This window comes from Rhinatrema bivittatum, chromosome 6 (assembly GCF_901001135.1).
Source record: "Rhinatrema bivittatum chromosome 6, aRhiBiv1.1, whole genome shotgun sequence".
Lineage (NCBI taxonomy): Eukaryota > Metazoa > Chordata > Amphibia > Gymnophiona > Rhinatrematidae > Rhinatrema > Rhinatrema bivittatum.
The window spans coordinates 329,405,656-329,426,292 of record NC_042620.1 but is presented as its reverse complement, the minus strand read 5'-3'; the positions used below and the strand labels follow the sequence as shown (position 1 = coordinate 329,426,292).

Sequence of the window (20,637 nt, the reverse complement as noted above, 5' to 3'; positions counted from 1 at the left end):
GGGCCTAGCTTGTATGAACCACGCCACAGCCCAAGGGCTCACATCTGTGACAGTGAGGCAAGGGAGGGGTAAACTACAGTTGAGAGGGGGGGTCTTTGGTTGAGGTGGGGGGGGGGGGGCAGGGTATGCTAAGGGAAGGTGTTTGGGGAGGGGTGGGGCATTGCCACACATTTTCCAAAACTTTTTTTTTTAACTTTTTTATTGCGGGGCCTCCTTGACAGGTGGCCTAGGGGTGAGTAGGTTTCTACCAAAACCCTTAGGGGACATTTGTGTGTTTTGGGGGGGTGCATTTCAGGCCTGGGGCCCTTTAATGATAGTGGCTCTGGCTGAGGTGGGCTGCCATTGTGTGCAAAGGTCCTGTTTTGATGTGCAATTTTTTGTTGCACATTTCTCCCCCAATAAAAAATTGTGCAGTGAGACTACTACAATATTTTGTTGGGGAGGGGCAAAATATCGCAGGATATTTAACCCCTCTTGTGATAAAGTACTGTGGCTTAGTAAATGACCCCCCCCCCCCTAAGTTTGTACCCGAGACAGTGGAGGGTGAAATGAACTGCATAAGGTCAAAAGGAGCGGCAGCCAACGTGGATTCCCTGGTTCGCTGCCTGCTGCTCTAAACATTAGGCTACTCCTCCATAACCACTTGGTGGGTTGCAAGGTGGATGTTGAGCATCAAGACTTGGAAGACTTTCTTCCCGAAGTTAACCTAAGAATTGCCATGCTGGATCTGACCGAGGTCAAAGGGCCCAACACCCTGAGTCTGACGGTGGCCAATCCAGGCCCCAAGTACCTGGCAGAGCCCATAAAACAGATCTGATTCCTGTTACTCGTTTCTGGGGATAGCAATAGCTTTGTTTAGTCTACCTGGCTCATAATGTGTTAGGGACTTTCCTCCAGAAACTTGTCCAAACCTTTTCTTTAAACTCCGCTGTGCTGGCCACCTTTACCATATCCCCTGGCAACAGATACCACAGCTTAATTGTGCGGCGAGTGAAAAAGTATGTTCTATAATCTGTTTCATATCTGCTGGCTGTTAGTTTCATGGAGCGTCCCCTTATTTTAGTATTATTTGATAGGGTAAATAACCGTCCTTCATTTACCCGTTTCACCCCACTCGTGATTTTATAAACTTCTTCCGTGTTCCACGCTCTGCCGTCTCTTTTCCAAGCCGAAGAGCCCTAAGGCCTGCGTAGCCTCTCATCATAGGAGAGATGCTCCACCCCCCCCTTTATCGTTTTTGTTCCCCCTCCTCTGCATCTTTTCTGGTTCTGCTGCGTCTCTCTCGAGGTGGGGGAGACCAGAACTGCACCCGATAACTCAAGGTGCGGTCGCAGCACGGCTCGATACAGAGGCAGTGTGATCTTTTCCATTTTATTCTCCCTTCCTTTTCAGGTCATTCCTAACATTCCATTTACCTTTTTTGACCGCTGCCGTGCACCGAGCCAAGGATTTTAATGTTATTGTCCATAAGGACTGCAAGGTTCTTTTTCTGGGTGGTGACTTAATATAGAAGTAAGCACTGTGTACCCATGGCTGGGATCGTTTTCCTTTGCGCATCACATTTGCACATTAAATCTCAGGTGCCACTCCGATGCCCAGCCTCCCGGGGTCCTTCTGCAGCTCTTCGCAATCCGCTGCCTTTTTAATACTTTTGAATAGCTTTGTGTCGTAGGCAGATTTGATCACCTCAGTTATCGTTTCCTTTTTCTACATCATTTATTATAAATATGTTAAACAGCACAGGTCCCGGTACTGATCCCTGTGGTACTTCACTAAAGACATTTCTCCATTTGGAAAACTGACCTCTGTTTCCATCCTTATAACCAGTTACCAATGCACAACAGAGCACTGCCTCCTATCCCATGGCTTTGTAGTTTCCTGAGGAGTCTCTCATGGGGGACTTTGTGAAATGCCCTCTGAAAGTCCAAATACACTATTATCAACCTGCTCACCTTTATCTATGTATTTATTTACAGTTTCAAAAAAAAATCTACAAGATTGGTAAGATAAGACTTCCCCTTGCTAAAAACCATGTTGCCTGGGGTCCTTACCCAGAGGTGGGGATGGAAGGATTTGAAAATAATTCTGGTTTTATTTTTAGTCTGTTTCAACGCCAATTCAACAAATCACAAACGAGTGCGGTAGTTGAGCCATCCCAAACCCAAGAGACTGCTGACATCTGTATTTAAGGTCTAGTTTTCTGGCTACTGGGGGCAGGAGGCTGCATTCTCCTCCCTTCTCATTTCCAATTCCTGCAGGACCGAATGGATCAGGATCACCGCTGGCTTGAAAGATGGCTCCAGAAGCTGAAGGATCCTGCAGACCCTGGCATGGGGGATCTTTGTCACTGAGGATGTGGACTCCAGTCGTCTTTTTCCAGTTTATCCAGGAATCTGGAATAAGAGAGGACTCTCTGCTGGAGATCAGATCAGGTAAGAGGTCTGAGGGGGATCCCCGTAGACCCTTCCTCTGAGCCACGAGGTGGAAGAACACTAACCTAGGAGAATGGGGTGGAGTCCTCAGGGCAATATATTTTATTTTAATCAAATTTCTATACTGCCTAGTCTGTAGATTTAAGGTGGCTTACAGAAGTAGAACATTCATAATAGTTAAAATCTAGTTACTACAAAAAAATATAAAAATGATAATAAAATGATCTAACATCATCTATAATATACTGTAGCAGACAACTACATATGAGGGTACTGCTTGAATACATTTAGATGTCTAACGAAAAGGCAGCTTATATAAGTGAGTTTTTAGTAGTTTCTTAAAAATGCTTCTTAAAGAGTCAGGGAGAGAGGTCCAGAGAACTGCACTAGCAGCAGAAAATGCTCCCTCTCTGGTTACATCCAGATGAGCTTGCTTTAGTGAAGGAACAGATAATAGCCCGGGACTGACTTGACCACAGCATTTTTAAACAAGGTGCTGGTCCAGGTCAGGGTTTTCAAGAAGTTTATGGATAACTGAGGCAACTTTATATTGCACAAGCCAGCAGACTGACAAGCAGTGTAGGTTATATAAAACTGGTGTTACATGTTGCCGTCAGGATGCAGGCAGTGGCATATTCCAGGTCATGCTCCAGACAGCGGTGTTCCATGCTCCATCCGTGGACTGGCTAGGTTCCTCCAAGGAGAGGGATGATACGCCCAGCTGATGAGGGCTAGTTCCCATCACTGGGACCTCTGATGGGAGCAACCGAGGCGTGGTGGGGGCTCAAATCCAACATTCTGGACAGGAGAAGTTGAAGGATGCCTTCCTTGTCACTGGCCGTCAACAAGCAAAAGAAAGACTTCAGCAATTCAGCTACCTTATCGACAAACTGATGTGTCCTTTAACCCAGAGCTTGGAAAGAGACATCCTCTCTGAAACCAGTATAAGGTCACCTTCCTGAGATGCATGAACAGGCTCAAAGAAGAGACTCCCTCCTGGGTTATCTGAGTGGAAGGTAACTGTAAGGAGTCTCCTCCAGGTCACCCAGTGCCTTTTCCTGGTCAAATCTGCCGGAGTCTTTGGCAGTACCAACTGCACTGCCGGCTCCAAAGAATGGCGCTTCTTTTGCACTAATGAGCCCTGTGAAGAGAAGGAAGCAGCTCGCGGGCACACAGAGGAACTCATTGGCTCCTGTGCTCAGTGCTTCCGAGTCTTGCTCAACCCTGAACTGCAGAGAGCATCCGGCGCCAAGCGCTGCAGTTGGGGAAGATTTGCTTGACGTTCTCCAGTCTGACTTGGCACTGAGGGAACCTGAACAGGCTCGCTTCAGGAGGAGGAGTGGCTCTGACTTTTCCACCGACCTATAAAGTTGCTCCATCCTCCTGGCCCTATTCTTCTGGGATCTTGGCGACCTCTGACCACAGTCACAGCAGTCGTGACTGGGTCCAGGTCTGTAACAGATATTGTGGCTGTCAGTGATGGATAATGTGGCCACAAACATAGTCCTTGAAGCCACTGGAGGTGCTCTTCTTGGAGCCCGACTTCTTGAGTATTCAAGATCTCTCTTTTTTTTTTAGTAGCATTTGAAAGTGCTGTTGAGGGGCTGGTGAGGCAAATGGAAAAGCAAGTTAGTGTTGAAGAAAAAAAATTCAGAATGCTGAAAAATACAAAAGAAGTAGAGAGAAAGCGAGGGTACACATCTGTGTAGAAGCTTGGAGGGAAAAGGACTTGAGGGGCTCATGAGGCAGTATGGGCATGGGAACTCCCACACATGCTCAGTGGTAAAACTTTACTGAACGAGAGAGAGAGAGAGGTCCGTTCGGTGTCATCACCCCATGTATCATGGCTAATTCAGCCTTGCTTGTTGACGGAGAACCTCAGTTATATGCAGTGAACAGTAACTAATATTGGATTAAAGGTGTTTTAATGGAGTTTTGGAGTCTGCTCCAGTACTAAATGTGAAAGCAACAGAAAAATTTGCATCAAATGTAAAAAGAACAAGGCATAAAACCAGATGAACTAATCCAGACCTGAATACTGGAGCACCTGATCCAGGAGTGAAAGAATGTGTGTGTGAATGGAGAGTACATAATTCTGAGCACACTGCTTAAGCACTTGTTGCGATGCGGCTATGGCCGGAGCCGTGAGCCGCATCTTACCTCCATCGCTGTCCCATCTAGGCCGCAGCCTGACTTCCTCGTGGCCCGGAGGCCGCTATCTTTGCCGCACCCACAGCCAGCCTGGAGCTGTCGACGCCGCAGACCTCCGCGGCCCAGCTGCCATCTTGACGGTACGGCAGGAACCATGCCAGGTATCTCCTCTTGCGGCGTGGAGGCCGCATCCACGAACTTGCCTTGCAAGGGAACCGCCTCCGGACCCTCCTTCAGTGGCTTGGAAGCCGCCTTCCTCTTCGGGGCCTGCCCTGAGGCCCAGCTTCCCTGCTCCGTCTTTTCTCTGCACAGAGGCAGCATGGCCGCTGTCCAGGGTCCTGCCCCTTTCCTCCTAAGGGGTGGGCCCGCGTTTATTTGCTGGATTTAAAGGGCCAGCCAGGTGTGGCCCATCTGAACTCCTCCCAGGGAGTTGCCTGCTTCCTGCCCTATAAAAGGGCTTCTTCGTCAGTCAGACCTTGCTTCAGCAAGGAGCTAGTCCTCCTGGGCTACTTCTCCCAAGGACTCCTTGTTTCCAGCTCCTTCCTGGAATCCTGATTTCGTCCTTGGACCTGGTCCACGACCAGCCATTCGGCTGTGTAGGGCGCGAAGGGGACAGTGTGGTCCGCGACCAGCCCCTCGTGCTGTGCAGGGCACCTGAGGGTCTTGCTTACCCCTCTTGTTTCCAGCCTTCACTCCCAGTTCCAGTCTTCATTCCCAGTTCCAATGCTTACGACCTTCTTGCACCGTGACCTCTGTCCGGCCTGCAGCCTCTGCCGCATCCTGTGGCAGGTCCGAAAGGGTTTGGAACAGTCAGAGTACCATTCAGAGACCACCATTGCGTTGATGGTCTCATGAGCATGCAGGTCGGCGGAGGATTCGAGACTTGGACTGTCTTCACCGCAAGGGCACACCTTCTCCTTGGTTCCATCCTGGAGAGCCCTAGGTTGCACTCCGTCCCATTGTCAGTGCAACAGGATTGCCAAGCCTTGAGCTTCCTGAGCTCGAGGTCTGCGCAAGCTCCAACAGCACCTTGAGCTCAATTTGTAAATCCCAGGGGAAAGGACCATGTAACATATCAGTGGAAGCACTGGCATGATCTATATAATCAGAAACATTCTCAAAACCTACCCCCCCTCCAAAAAATTGTGTCCCGATACTGGTTGTTAATTAGAAAAAGGTTTTCTGTGAAGGAGGAAAAAACCCTTACATTTCTGGGTGTTCCCTATGGATTGTTACTCCATCATGTGCTACAAAAAAATAAAGAAAGAAACATGCTTAAATCTGAACATTTCACAAAGCGTGGCCACATGTGCCACAGTTGTCTATTTGTGAGATATCTATAAAATCAATAAAGCTACACGGTTGTTATTCAAAGCCATGGTTACCCGGTGATATTCATTGCCCTATGTGGCGTACGTGGGGGGTACTGGTGGAGCAGTTAGCTGCATAGGTTATGCGGAAAGCTCTGATATATATATTCGGAGTTAGCTGCTTAACCTATGCAGCTAACTCTGGTCAGGCCTTAGGGCTGTCCTAAAGTTAGCCGGTTAGACATATGGCAGCTGAAAATGGACCCATAAATGAATAGAAGTTGACATTTCCAGTTTCCTTACCATTTTCATTCACCCCATTAATCAGGACCGTACTTGGGTCCTGCGTGGGCAAATCCTTTTCTTGTTGGTCATCCATCAATTTAACTCTTGCTGTTCATTCCATGCCCCACTGCATCTGTCCAGCCTGGAAAATTAAAAAAAGCTTCATTTTAGTCATTGAGGCTCCTCACATTCACAATACACCATGAAAAAAAACAACAAACCCCTCCCAAATATCTCAAGAACATCTCCTTTCCGTGTTTTATTTTCTAACAATCTAATTTTAATGTATTTCTTATTCCTAGGTTTGCACGATATCTCTTACTGTAGTCACTTGGCCACCGTGGAGAATCAAATGAGGCAGCTTGTTCATAGCCCACCCCCCCCCCGGCTAAAACAAACTGTGTGGGCAAATAGGTTTCTGGGAGGTGGGGGAGGGAAGGGTCCTCTTGTCCCAGGACGACTGCCTCTGCCTGCAACATTTAGGTTCCCCCTGGCAGGCCAAACCTCCTCCAAGACAGAGTCCCTGGTAGTGGCTTCTCCTTGCCAGCTCAGGCCTCCTCTTACGCACTCGAGCCTAGGCCTCACCCTCCTTGACCTGCCCAAATCTTTCCAAGCCATAGGGCTAGTCCCCTCCTAACTTGTTTTTATGCCCCCACTAAAGCAAACATAGAGACCTTTATTTTAAGATGCTGACAAATTCCCCAGGAATGTTTCAGCTATTATTCTTAAAACGGAAATACAACTGAAAAATTAGTTTAAAAAAAAAAAAAAAGTCATTTCCCCCCCCCCCCCCCACCATGGCACAATCAGTCCCTAGTTGAAACCCCCTACATGTCTCTAGGTATATAGTGTGGAAAAAAGTTAACATGATGGTGAAGAGGTGCTAAAAGATGATTCTGAGCCGTTTTCCCTATCTAAAAACATAGATGGAGACTGATAAATTATACTCATCAAACACAGGAAGTTTTGGTGGAAGTCAGTGAAACAGCATCAAAACAATCAGAATCAGGATAAATCCGATAATGGATTTTACCAAAATCTGTGGATTTATTATTACTAACATTAACCACCGCCTCCCCCCCCCCCCCCCCCAAAAAAAAGAAGGACTAAGAAGTGCTTTAAATAAAAGTCCATCCTTGCCCCCTTTAAAACATGATGAACGCTGGTAATTTTCTCACCCACTCTGGCAAAACCCTCACGAATGGATAAGTGCAGTCCTACTTCTTCAGTATCATTTGTACGGCACTACAAGACTTATTCAGTGTCGTACAGATAAACAAGAGCATCTGCTCTACCCTGCTTATAATCTAATCAAGACAAACAGTCACAGCGATTACGAGGTTTCAGGAAAACCAATGTAATCGGGCAAGTGTGGTTAAAATGAATAAGACTGTGATAAGGAAAAGCCAGGGTTTAAAATGTAAAAGCAACCTCCAAAAAGGTGTTTTGGTTTTTTTTTGTTAGGCGGGACTTGAATAAGGCCAAGAGGGGAGCCTGACGGACCAACTCGGGAAGGTTTCCCATTCACACACACACACACACACACATACCCCAGTCAGATTCCTACACACACCCCAGACAGGCTCCCATTTACACACACACTCCCCAGTCAGGCTCCCATTTACACACACACTCCCCAGTCAGGCTCTCTCATTCATTCACATTCACACACACACACACACACACCCCAGACAGGCTCCCATTTACACACACACTCCCCAGTCAGGCTCCCATTTACACACACACTCCCCAGTCAGGCTCTCTCATTCATTTACATTCACACACACACACACACACCCCAGACAGGCTCCCATTTACACACACACTCCCCAGTCAGGCTCTCTCATTCATTCACATTCACACACATACCATCAGGAGCAGATGGAACAGCCAATTGTGCTGCTCTTCCTTGTGTGCCAGCTCCTGCACTACTCAAATCTTGTGAGGCTAGCACCTCCTCTATGTTGATCTCGTGCATCACAAAGTCAGCACAGAGCTCATGCTAGCTGCACGAGTTTTGGATACCGCACGCTGTCACAGAAGAGGAGGAGGAGGAGAATGGGCATCCTCCTCGCAGACCTCCTCTTCTCAGCAGCGGACCTCTTCTTCTTGGCTGCTGACGGGATGGGGTCCACCGGTGGCATCATGGACCTCTCCTCTTCTTCCGATGCTGCCGCTGCCACCCCTCCCCAACCTAGGGGTCCTGCCTTGTGCACACAGGGTACTGCCAGACCTGGCCACCTGCGATCTCATCCAGGCCTGCTCCAGCAGCAGGGCCCAAAGTTTTCAGGAGAGTTACCGGCGCTGGGGGGGTGGCCTTGGCCCCCCCCCTGCCCCTCCCCCTTGCTACGCCACTGAGCTTTGGCCACGAAGTAGTCACTGGAGACTTTGGTCTCTGTGGAACTGACAGGGCAGAAGAAATACTGGAATGGGTCAAGAATGGCTTGAGATGGAGGGTAGCCAATGCAGAGTGTGAAATACGCCGCCGACCGCGGAGTGCTGCCCGGCGGTCAGCATTCTGAACCTGGACGCCCCGAGTTCAGGGTGGTTCCTGGCAATCTGGATCACGGGATGCATTCTGCTCCTCCGTCTCAGAGGCCTCACCCACTCAGCAGTTTCATAGGAGCGGCGCACCCGGATGATATCATCACTGCTCTCCTGTAAAAGCTCAACCCCCCGAGCCGATGCCTGGGGTTTTTTTCTGTGGTCGTTGCTTTCACCTGTGACCCGCCTGACCACCGACTCTGCCTTGTCTGCCGCCTGCACTGGCCTCTTGTCTGCCTCTCAAACTGTGACTGAATTCCGCCTGCCCTGACCGTGGGCCCTGCCTCCCCGACGTTGCACGAGCTCTGCCTGCCTTGGCCCTACCTGTCTGACTCCGCCTCTGCCTCCCGATTCTGCTGGGTCCCCACCTCTCGTCCATGGCACCGTTTCAAAACAGTAGCTGGACAAATGGCCACTTAGAATCCCTTAGGCTGCAAGATTTCTTTTACGACTTAAACCGCGGCAGATACCACACCACATATAGGCATTCAGCCCTTATGTATTCAAACACTAAACGGTCCATTATTCTTCATTAACGTGGCCACTGCCACACTGTGTGTATATATGAGTGGCTGCAGTAACACTTACCACAACTACAATGCGATATTACTATCTATCATATCTTAATAGATACAGTAAATGGTTAGTGCTCAGCGCAAGACATTTACCGTGCAATAAATACGTTATTGCGCTTTATTACATTGGCCCCTCAAGTGTTATTTAGATCACTGCTCCTGCAATACTGACTGAAAAGCCTTTTTTTTTTTCCCCCTGAAGATCCTCAGTTTTCCAGTAAGTCCATTTCAGTGGTGCAAATCCGGCAGATGCTGTGTGAAAGGCCATTTCTGTTCCTAGCGGAGATTAGGCTGGAGGGGTTTTCTTTTCTTGGCCTGCATGACATATCCAATTTTCATTGACATTCGCTACACCCGGGATTACAGACAGATAGACAGACAGACAGACAGCACTGACAAATATCCAACTACTTGCAGTCAAGTTCCTATAGTTAATGTGAGATCTTTAAAATGAGCTCGATGCTGTCCTAAAGAGCGACTCCTTTCTCTGCTCGGGGAGATGCTGTGCCATTAACAGGAAGATAAAAATAACAAGCGTGTCATCGCAAGTCTGGCGTGGCGGCACGATTTCTTTGGTTTTCAAAATGTAGCCTTCGTTAAATCTGTCCTTCTAATCCCTCCACCTCCAGGTCCGTCTCCCTCACCCCCCCGCACCATTTCCATGTTTTCTGTGTCCATTTTCTGATTTTCTTAACGCTTCTTTAGAAGGGCGAAATCTTATTTTACAAGCAAAGATCGGTGTGAGAATACAAATAGCATACAAATGTGTTTAAAGTCTGGATAAAGGGCATTTCCTTTTAACACTGAGGTCCCTCTTAAGAGAATTTCTCCTTACGATAGTCTCTCAAATCCTTTTTTTGCTGCAGACGTAAAGCAGGATATCACTACACATGCATATCGGAGGCTGGCAACTCCGAGTCAGGCTATCCACAATGAATATGCATGAGGTATATTTGCATACAGAGGGGGCAGTGCATGCACATATATCTCATGCATGCTCACTATGCACAGGCTGAACAGCAGCCTTGTTTATGGCCCTGGAAGACCGGAGTTGCCTACCCCTGGTGTATATAGTGCCATCATGTAGCACTATTTTAGACCATTAAAATACCTTCACACTTAGGGATTTATTCTCAGTAAGCCTTGGCCTAACCAACTAAGGTTTGCTGCTGAAAATTCACCGAAATCTAGCCAGACAATATCTGCATGACTAGATTCAGGGCAGTTTATTTTTGTGGCTGGTACCGTTAACCTGTTGGCGCTGGAACTCCCCACTATGCAAGCACCTCCAGAGCCGCACCTTTTCCCAACCGGCTAAGTCCGTCTCTCTCCTGTGAACTTGGGTCAGACACGGGCAGAAGAAAGAGTTCGAACTCTCCAGGATTAGCCGGCTAAACCGCTGAAGTTAGCAGAGCAAACCTTTCTGAAAAGGGATCCGTTGAGGTGCCAGCTCCCCCCTGTGTTTTGAGAGCAATTTCTGGGACCTGCGGCTGGGTCTGTGACCTCCCCCGCTGACCTCTAGCGGGAAGGCAATAAAGGAGCACAGCTTGTGTGCCTGGCACCTTCGGCCAAGCCCATGCGAAATGGAGCGAAGCGCAGCCACTGCGATCGAGCTCTGCAGAGTGGCAGACACCTGCCTAGGGACAAAAAATCTTTCCATCTTGGCACGCAGGGACCCAAAAAAAGCTGCCAGAGCTATCATTCCAGGACAGAAAGCTAGTGTGCCTGTTTTGCACTTTACAAAACTGCATCAGGACTTCCAAAAGAAAAATGTAAAAAAAACCTAGTGATGGGCCAGAGGATTGTGATTCAAAAGCCACCCGTGATTACCTGATCATACTCAGCGCTAGTCAGACATCGGGTGGAGGTTTTCAGTCATTTCTATTCGATCCTGTATTTTAATTTGCTTAACCTTGCTTGACAGGAAATACCTGCTTTTTTAGCTGAGATGCCCGGGATGGATCACATAAAAATAAAAAAAACCGGAAGCCAAGATATGCTTAGCCAAAACACACAGCTCTGCCAACACATAAAAAAATCCCGTCACACAGACAGCGACAGACAATAAACAAGATCCCTCAGATACAGCTACTAAAGCAACAATCCTAGTAAGATATGCTGGGAGATAAAGTGCAAGAGAATTAAGACTCATGGCCTAATGCAAAACTAGCGTTTACCATCCCCTAAAAATAACTAAAGCATGCTACAATCAAAGAGGTATTACAGCCGATCAAAATAAAACCTTCTAGTAAGTCAGAAAAATAAACTCAAGGCTGTGCCGTATTGTGATTTAATGGCCCATCTCTAATAGAAACTTCTAGAAAAGCAAAGGTATTTGACTTTTAAAAATTGTTTTGTTTTTTTTCCCTTTAAAATGTGCAGGTTTGTTTTTATTGTGATTTCCTGGAAGCATGAGAACAACTTGCAAATCTGGTTATATGGATTATTTTGACTTCCGAAGCCTTCAAATATAATTGAACCTCTGGCTCTTGACGCTAGCTAATACTGCTTGTGTACTGTAAAATATAACAACATTATGTACCTAATTTTGCAATTTTCCATATAGTCGGCCTACGGTTCTGCCGTGTTGAAATGCTTCTTAAAAAGCATAGTGAGCTGTTGAAGGTGCTGCCCACATTGGACAGAGATGAGTGTAGCAGTCAAAAAAACAAACAATGTTAGAAAATATTAGGAAGGGAATGATGAATAAAACGGAAAATGTCATAATGCCTCTGTATCGCTCCATGGTGAGACCGCACCTTGAATACTGTGTACAATTCTGGTCACCGCATCTCAAAAAAGATATAATTGCGATGGAGAAGGTGCAGAGAAGGGCAACCAAAATGATTAAGGGGATGGAATGCTCCCCTATGAGGAAAGGCTGATGAGGTTAGGGTTGATCAGCTTGGAGAAGAGACGGCTGAGGGGGGATATGATAGAGGTCTTTAAGATCATGAGAGGTCTAGAACGGGTAAATGTAATTTGGTTATTTACTCTTTCGAATAATAGACGGATTAGGAGGCACTGCATAAAGTTAGCATGAAGCACATTTAAAACTAATCGGAGGAAATTTTTTCACTCGATGCACAGTTAAGCTCTGGAATCTGTTGCCAGAGGATGTGGTTAGTGCAGTTAGCGTAGCTGGGTTTAAAAAAGGTCTGGATAAGTTCTTGGAGAAGCCCATTACCTGCTATTAAGTTGATTTGGGGAATGGCCTCTGCTACTGCCACATCAGTAACATGGGATCTTCTTAGTGTTTGGGTACTGGCCAGGTTCTTGTGGCCTGGATTGGCCACTGTTGGAAACAGGATACTGGGCTTGATGGACCCTTGGTCTGACCCAGTATGGCAATCCTTACCTAACCTTGGTCCCCTTGTGTTGGTCAGTCTGCTTGCATTTCACAGGAGGAAAATTCTGATGATGTCATCTTGTTGCCTTCCGTCAGGTTTAACTAGTCAGCAATGGTTAATTTTATGCTAAATGTTTAGTCATGTGATCTTTGCATCAGAATGCGGGAGGGGCCATTACAGATTTAAGGTGCACTAGTTTCTATACAGAGAGATATACCTTTATTTTACTTATTTTAGATTTTTAGATTCCGCTTTCTGGCACTTCAGGTAATTCCCTTTCTCCAGAGGGCTTACAATCTAAGTTCTGGATTCATCATTCCGCTATAAATATAAATATAGAGGAACGAAGAGCCGTGACAAAAAAAGGGATGGGGGCTGATAGTGAGCAGGCGGCCATATTGCGGCGGTGCGTTTTCGCCTGCCGCCGTGCTGCACACTATCGCCCCCGTGGCGCCAATGAAATAGCTGTGGCTATTTCCGGCACTACTGCCGGCAGCGCTAGAGGCCCCTAGTTTCCCTAAACCCCGCCCAAACTCCTCCCCTTTATCCTAATTTAAATGTTCAAATCGCGATGATGATAATGACCCAGGGCAATTTGAAGACCGACCCTGTAATTTTGTAGATTAGACCTGTGAATGGAGGGTAAGGTGGGTCACAAGGAGCGAGAGTGGGATTTGAACCCTGCTCTGTAACCCGATGCTCTAACCACTCGGCTGCTTCTCCACTCAATATTACATACTCACGTGAAATGAATACAGAAACAAACTGATGTAATTCCCCGCTTTTATTTTTCCAATGAAATGATACCCAGATCTCAAATTCACGACGACTCGAATACTGAACAAGGAGAAGGTAACTTTCAAGCAATTCTGCGCGGCCCCCACGCACGCATGGATATGGCCGCACAGAGATCTGCCACTGTATTTTATAACCTAAATGGATCAGGTGTGCGCAGATTGTAAAATACGTGGAAGTCTACCCCCCCCAACCTATGCACGAATAGGGGCAATGGAAAGTACACGCTTTCCCTACCCAGTTTAGAAAGACGTGCGCGCATTTTTCCACGCAGAAAAAAAACCCTGTGACTTACTCAGGCAAAACCTGTTTGCAGGCGGAAGTAGGTATATTTTTAAAACTGCGCACAAAATGGAACGCACCAGTTTGCTAAAACCGTCAACAGTTCGCCCTGTCCTCCTCCGGGTCATCGAGACCATCTTTAAACTCCCCCCCCCCCCTCCCCAGTACCCCCAGACCTCCCGCCCGACCAACAAGTAAACAGACAAGCCAGACATGAATTGCGCAAAATTATTACCAGGCGTAAAATTATGCAAATCAGTTGCCGAACGTTCCCACGTCTCTTATAAAACAACAACTTGCGCACGTACCTCTTAGCCTTGCCCCTAGACCGCCCCTCGTACTCATGAGACCAAAAATACATATGAATGTAGAAATGACGGCAGAAGAGGACCAATGGCCCGTCCGGTCTGCCCTGCAAGCTTCCCATGGTAGTATCTGCCGCGCGGTGCAGGTTGCCCCCATGTATGAGATGGTGCTGCCCGACGTGCTTTGCTTACGGGCTTGGCCCTAGAAGCTGCCCTGCGTTTTTTTCCTTAATGCCTGCACATCAGCACCCCAGACTGTAAAAAAAAAAAAAAAAAGTACTGGCTCGTGCTGGTTGTCTCTGAATCCAAATTCCTCGTCCTTCCATCCTCCACCCCCCTTCCTTCAAAGCAGAGAGCGAGGTTGCGGTTGGCATCGAAAGCATCCAGGCTTATTGGTTAAGGGTAGTAATCTCCATGCCTTCTGTTAAGGGTGGTAACTGCTGCTCCGTGCAGGTCAAACCCCCCCCCCCCCCACTTATCGGTTTCCCCAGACCGTAAAAGCCTGAATCCAACTCCCCCCTTCCCCTGCCGTTGCGCACCTTTGACGTTTATGACATAGCGTGCACGCAAATACGAGCCACTTACGTGTGTAAATGTTCTGAAAATTCCCCCTCCCCCCCCCCCCTCCTTTTTCTAATTCTGTTCTTCTGGGCCCGTCGGCAACGTCTTCCGCCAGCAGCAGCCCTCCTCCCTCACCAGCGGGGCCTCTCCCTGGTACCTGCCGCGGACTTTTCATAATCTTTGCTCGCGCTGCTTGAAATGCTACCGAACCTGCACTCAAGATGCCTTTCTGCGAGCACCTCTCATTGGGAAGCGTCGGCTACTGGTTTCCTGGCCGCTGTTCGTAGGGGAAAGCAAGTCAGCAGCGAGCCCGGTGGATGCAGAAAAATCGGGAAGAGTTCCTGCCTCTAATAAACTTAAACCAATGGGACTCTTAAAATAAAATAAAATAAAAAAAAAAAAGAATTGAGAGGTCACGCTAAACCAGTAGGGAAATGGGGAAACGTTCTCTCTCTTCTGTGCGACCCTGCACGGTCTCCGTCTCCTGACCCTTCTCCAACAGTACCTGCAGGTTACATACATGCATGCATGCGCTTTCCTTCTATTGATGCATTGATTCGACTTGTGCCTTGAGTGAATAAAAGCTCTGATATATTATCTAATGACAGGCTCTGAGCGCTGATCAATTTATCGCTGCTGCGGTACTGGCTGCAGTTGGTGGTAAGCAGCGCTTTTCCCCCCTCCGCGGCGCTGTGAGTGCTTCTGACACTGCAGGCAGAGAACAGGAGCCCTTCTAATGAAACAATTACGGCAGTCCTAGGACTCACACCTCCAGCAAAATCTGCTCTCTCTCTTTTAAAGAAAGAAGGAGCTAAATATTTTCTGGAGGAAAAAAAAAAAAACCAAAAAAACACCTAACAACTTTTTTTCCCTTTAAGTTTTTTTTTTCCCCTCACACGTAAGCTTAATCAAAAAAACACCAAAATGAAAAAAAAAAAAGAATCTAGTGGGGAAGGAAGGATGGCAGAGGGGACAGATATAATTCAGTTGGCCACCAAAGCGACGATCTGAAATGACTGAACGTGTGAAACCACAGGCGGCAGGGACAATACAACAGTAAGGGTAGGAGAACAGGGCTGCTTGCCAGATCATTAGAGATCCTCCCACTCAACACCAACACACACACACACAGACACACACACACGAGGCAATGCCCTGGATAGTTACGCTTAGTTGGCACAAACGGTGACCTTGCAGTTGGATTATTTGACAGTGAACAGATTGTGCCCAGTGCGCCAGGGAAATCAGTCTTAAGCCGTCAAATGTGCTTCCTCCTCGTTATGCTTATTACATGTTGCTTAAAATTTTAAAGAGAGTCCAAATTCCAGAGCAGCTAGAGTAAAGTTATTTTGTCACTTCAGGCAAATCGCTGAAATGTTTATGGTGTCCTGTAGGGAATAAGATAGGGCAGGGAAGAAGGATCTTGGCCACATATATGTGTTACACCTAGTTGGTCATAGTAGGAATGAAATGAAAAAAGCGTATACACTAAGTTTGTTTACCTATAAACAGGGTTCTTTGTAGACAGCGGTATGAATCAGCTGTAACGTATGGGTGACATCACTTGATGGAGCTGACATGAGCCCCCTTCTCGGAGCGCACTAAAGACTTTACTGAGCATGTGTGGGAGTTTCCCTTGCCTCATGAGCCCCTCATTGACTCTCCAGGGAAGAAGGTGGATATTAAGCACGGCTGATTCAATCTGCGGTTTACAGAGAACCCTGTTTACAGGTAAAGAAACGTGCTTTCTCCGAGCACAAGCAAGCATGAATAAGCCATAATGCATGGGAAGGCCCAAGATGAGGGTTGCAAGTGGAGCAATTACTGAACAACAACCAGAAACTCGACCAGTGGAGTGTGAACTACCGGGTGAACAGGCTGCACAAAGTTAATGTCTTTTGGGGGACATGCTGTCTAGACGGTAGTTGGCCAAAAAGGTGTGAACTGAGGACCAAGTAGCAGCTTTGCTTGTGTCTTCAATGGAAGTGTTCCTCAGACCCCACTGAATTCACCATGACTCTCACTTGATGAGCTTTGTCGGAGTCTGCGATCTGTATGTCAGCCAGTGCGGGCCAGCCAATTGGACAAGAGTTCATTTGGTAACTGACCTTCCCAATCTATTATGATCAAGGACAGGAATAACTGAACACACCGACAGTGAACAGGCGTCCTCTTTAGGAAGTATGCCAAGGCTCTCTTGCAGTCCAAGTTGTGGAGACAGCCCACTCTCCCTTATGCACACGTGATCTTGGAAATAAGGTTGGCAGCACAATAGTTTGATTAATGTGGAATGCAGATACCACGTTGGAAAGAGCTTGGGGTGAATTTGTAAAACCACTTTGTTGTGAAAAAAACTGCAGGTATTGTGAATATGTAACCAGAGCCTGTAATGTGCTTTCTCTTTGAGCCAAAGTGATGGCTACAAGAAATAACACTTTCCAGACGAGAAACGTCAAGTCCACCTACTCGAGTAGTTCAAAGGGAGGTTTCAAGAGTTGAGCAAGGTCTGCACGGAGGTCCCAAGACACTGGAAGTTTACTGACCGGAGAAGGAATATCACAAGCCTTTCATGAATTTTGACACTAAAGTGTGGAAAGAAATCACCTTTCACTTGCTGGTAATACTCTGTAAGGGCGCTGAGATGAATCTTGACCGAAGAGATGCTAAGGCAAGTAAGTGGCATCCTCCTCAGCCCTCACAATTAAGGATAAAGGCCCTGGCAGGGAAACTCCCACTGGAGATGAATGAAGGGCTGCCTAGACAGTGATGACAAGAGTATCTCGGCTTTCTGGACTACCCTGGGATACATTCCAAGGACTGCTGAACAGAGATGGTGTTCATCTGTCAAAAATCACACAGCATCTTCTTTTTTTTCCCCATTTAAATTTTATTTAATTCAAGATAATTTCACAAATACCACAAAAAACATGGATGCCAATCACAAATAATCACTGTACACATTACACAGTCACTAAACAAAGATATCCTAGTATCATATTATCAGATATAACCCCATACGACCCCACCTTCAATCCCCCCACCCAACCTCATTCCCCCTCCCCTAGGAAAAGTAAATAGTATTAACCAGTAGGTTCATCCAGGTCCCTGACATGCGATAGCAGAACATTACAACCATATAGAAACCTGCTTCCAACATCTACCAAACCTACCTAAAAGAGCCCCAGAGTCCTAATCCTCATGTTGCTTAATGTTTACCACCCACTGGCAATATGGCACCCATATCTTTTGGAATCCTTGTAGATATTTGTTGTTAATGGATGTTAACTTCTCCAAAACATACATTTTATGTAACCGCGCTTCATTTATAAGCCATCTCACACTTTGTGGCCAGCACCACCTGCATAAGCAAGTTGTACCCACTTTCAGACAAACTCCCATTATTAATTTCCAAAAGGAATATTTTGGGTCTCTAATCGCCCCGAGACCCGTTAATGTGATGAAAACATGTGAAACCTCATCCCACATTCTTCCCATCACTGAACAACCCTACCATAAATGGAAAAATGTACCCCTTTCACCTCAGTCCTTCCAACATCTATCCTCAACCCTGGTATACATACGGTGCAATCTCTCAGGGGACAGATACCATCTGTATAGCACTTTGTAACCCACTGCCATTATTCTAGTTGAAATAGAACATTTTTTGGTTGCCAGAAAACTAAGGCCTGGATTTATCAAAATGCGGTAAGTACCGCATGCGATAGCAAAATGGTCGTGGTTTATGCAAAAATTCAGTTTATTGCAATTTGCACTAATTACCTATGCGAAGAGCTAAGTTAGTGCACATTGTGATAACATTATCAGAATTTGCAATAGGTGTCAGACCTGTTGTATTTCCTGCATATGACCACTGGGTGGACCATTTTTGAGAGAGAGAGAGAGAGAGAGACTGACTGGCCATAATCTCATGGCCCATAGGTAGGTATTTGTATTCCTATGGTAGGTCCACCTAGTAACTCAAGGTGGGGTTTAGGTATGAGTGTAGGGGGTTAGGGGCCACTTTGCCATTCTACGTGACACGTACGAACAGAACAGTGGTCTCTTGTGAAGATCTGATGGCCTTCGGAGTGAGGAAACTCACTTCAAGATGAGATTTGGGCAATGTTCTCTCAACCTAGCTTGATGGACTCTCTACCTGGGTAACATCAAGCTAGGTGGAGAGAACATTGCTCAAATCTCATCTTGAAGTGAGTTTCCTCAATCCGAAGGCCATCAGATCTTCACAAGAGACCACTGTTCTGTTCGTACGTGTCATGAAGAATGTCAAAGTGGCCCCTAACCCTCTACACTCATACCTAAATGCCACCTCGAGTTACTAGGTGGGCCTACCATAGGGATACAAATACCTACCTATGGGGCTGACATTAGGGCCAGTCTCTCTCTCTCCCCCTCTCCCCAAGGCTGTCTCTGGGACCTTCAATTCCCCTGATATGGTGCTATCACATGCATGCGAAAATGCATTTTGATAAATGACCCCCTAAGATTCCAAAACTCTTCTCTCAGAATTTCCCCTAAATCTTTTCCCTGGCTCTTAAATGTGCTGGAGGGGAAAGACGATCCCTATTTAGCAGCCCATATATTCTGGAAATTGATTTCATCAATTTGTCCACCTGTTTGCACTGGCCTTCAAATAAAGTCTTGCCTTTCCTAAGGTCTATTAAAACCCTCCTTTGGCCCATGAAGTGGAGCAGTTGTGTCACTGAATATCTATCCTTCTTGCCAAGAGAGTATCTGTCACTAAAGACATTCCAGGCCAATACATTCTGACCTTCCCAAATCTGTTCTAACCTGGTAACCCCCCTAGCCCGCCAACGGAGGGAAGCAACTATGTTACTGCCCGGTGAAAAATCTCTTTGAAATAAGGAAGATGAACTCTAATAAAAATTCCTATCCCCCACCAGAACCTTTCTGCACCGCTTCCAAATATCTAAAGTTACCCTAGAACAGAATAACAACTCTTTAATATCGGAGTCTCCCCCATTCCAAGCCCTCAAGACCAAATCAACACACCCTACCCATTTCCACCCATGGTTTCACATTTCTAATTCTATGCCAATCGATAACAGGCTACATAATACCATTCTAAGTTTGGCACCCCCAATCCCCCTCAAATTAGTCTGAAACACCCTCTTAGCTACTCTCGGAGGATGCCTTTTCTAGATGAAACTACGGTATATCTTTTTCTGCCTTAATTTCAATAGGCAGACCAGAATACTAATCGGGAGAGTCTGGAAAAGGTAGCATAGTGTGAGCAAAACATTCATCTTTACTGTTGAGATCCACCCCAACCATGACAGATTCAGCCATTCCCATTTATCCAAGTCACTATATATCTTAGTAATCAAAGCTCCGTAGTTTAGTTTAAACAATGAATCCCCCTCAGGCCCTAAATGAATACTTCACCCACTCTTTAGTTACCTCAAACAGCAATTGGATATATTATTTCTAACATAGTAATGATAGCAGATGGGCCAAATAGTCTATACAGTCTGCCTAGCAAGCTTCCTATGGTAGCATCTGCCGTGTAAGTTACGCCCATGATTCTGTTTTATTGGGTGATGAGCCTTCTTGGAAATTCAGACAGTGCTGCTTGTTGTGCTTTGCTTATGGAATTGGCCATTGAAGCAATCCTGTGCTTTTTCACTTATGTCTGTGCATCAGTATCCCAGACTGTAAAAGTCATGGCCCGTGTTGGTTTTCATATAAATCCCTCTCCACCCCTATCATCAAAGCAGAAAGAGATATTGCAAACCAACATGGCTTCCGTAAAGGACATAGTATGGAATCTCTTCTTCGTTCCTCTTTTGATTCTATTTTTCATGGTTTTGATTCTAATATAGACTATACATTGTAGTATTTCTTGATATTTCTGTGACCTTTGACACTTTAAATCACGATATTCTCTTTCTTAACCTTCAAAACATAGGTATCACAGGTACTGTTCTATAATGGTTTAAATCTTTTCAACCCAACCGTCCTCAAAAAGTAAATCTTGGGGAATTCTGTTCTAATTGGTCCTGTACTAA

The 20,637-nt window shown here is 46.4% G+C and overlaps 1 protein-coding gene across 2 annotated transcripts in view; it reads right to left on the bottom strand.

The window, feature by feature from the left end:
• The window catches only part of NEXMIF (neurite extension and migration factor), a 466,775-nt gene that overhangs the window by 22,724 nt on the left and 423,414 nt on the right, over window positions 1–20,637 (bottom strand). For both annotated transcript variants that reach the window (XM_029607665.1, XM_029607666.1), the window contains exon 3: window positions 6,197–6,320. In XM_029607665.1, the coding sequence (XP_029463525.1) occupies window positions 6,197–6,272 (76 nt within the window). In that variant the 5' untranslated portion in view covers window positions 6,273–6,320. The remainder of the gene's footprint in view (window positions 1–6,196; window positions 6,321–20,637) is intronic.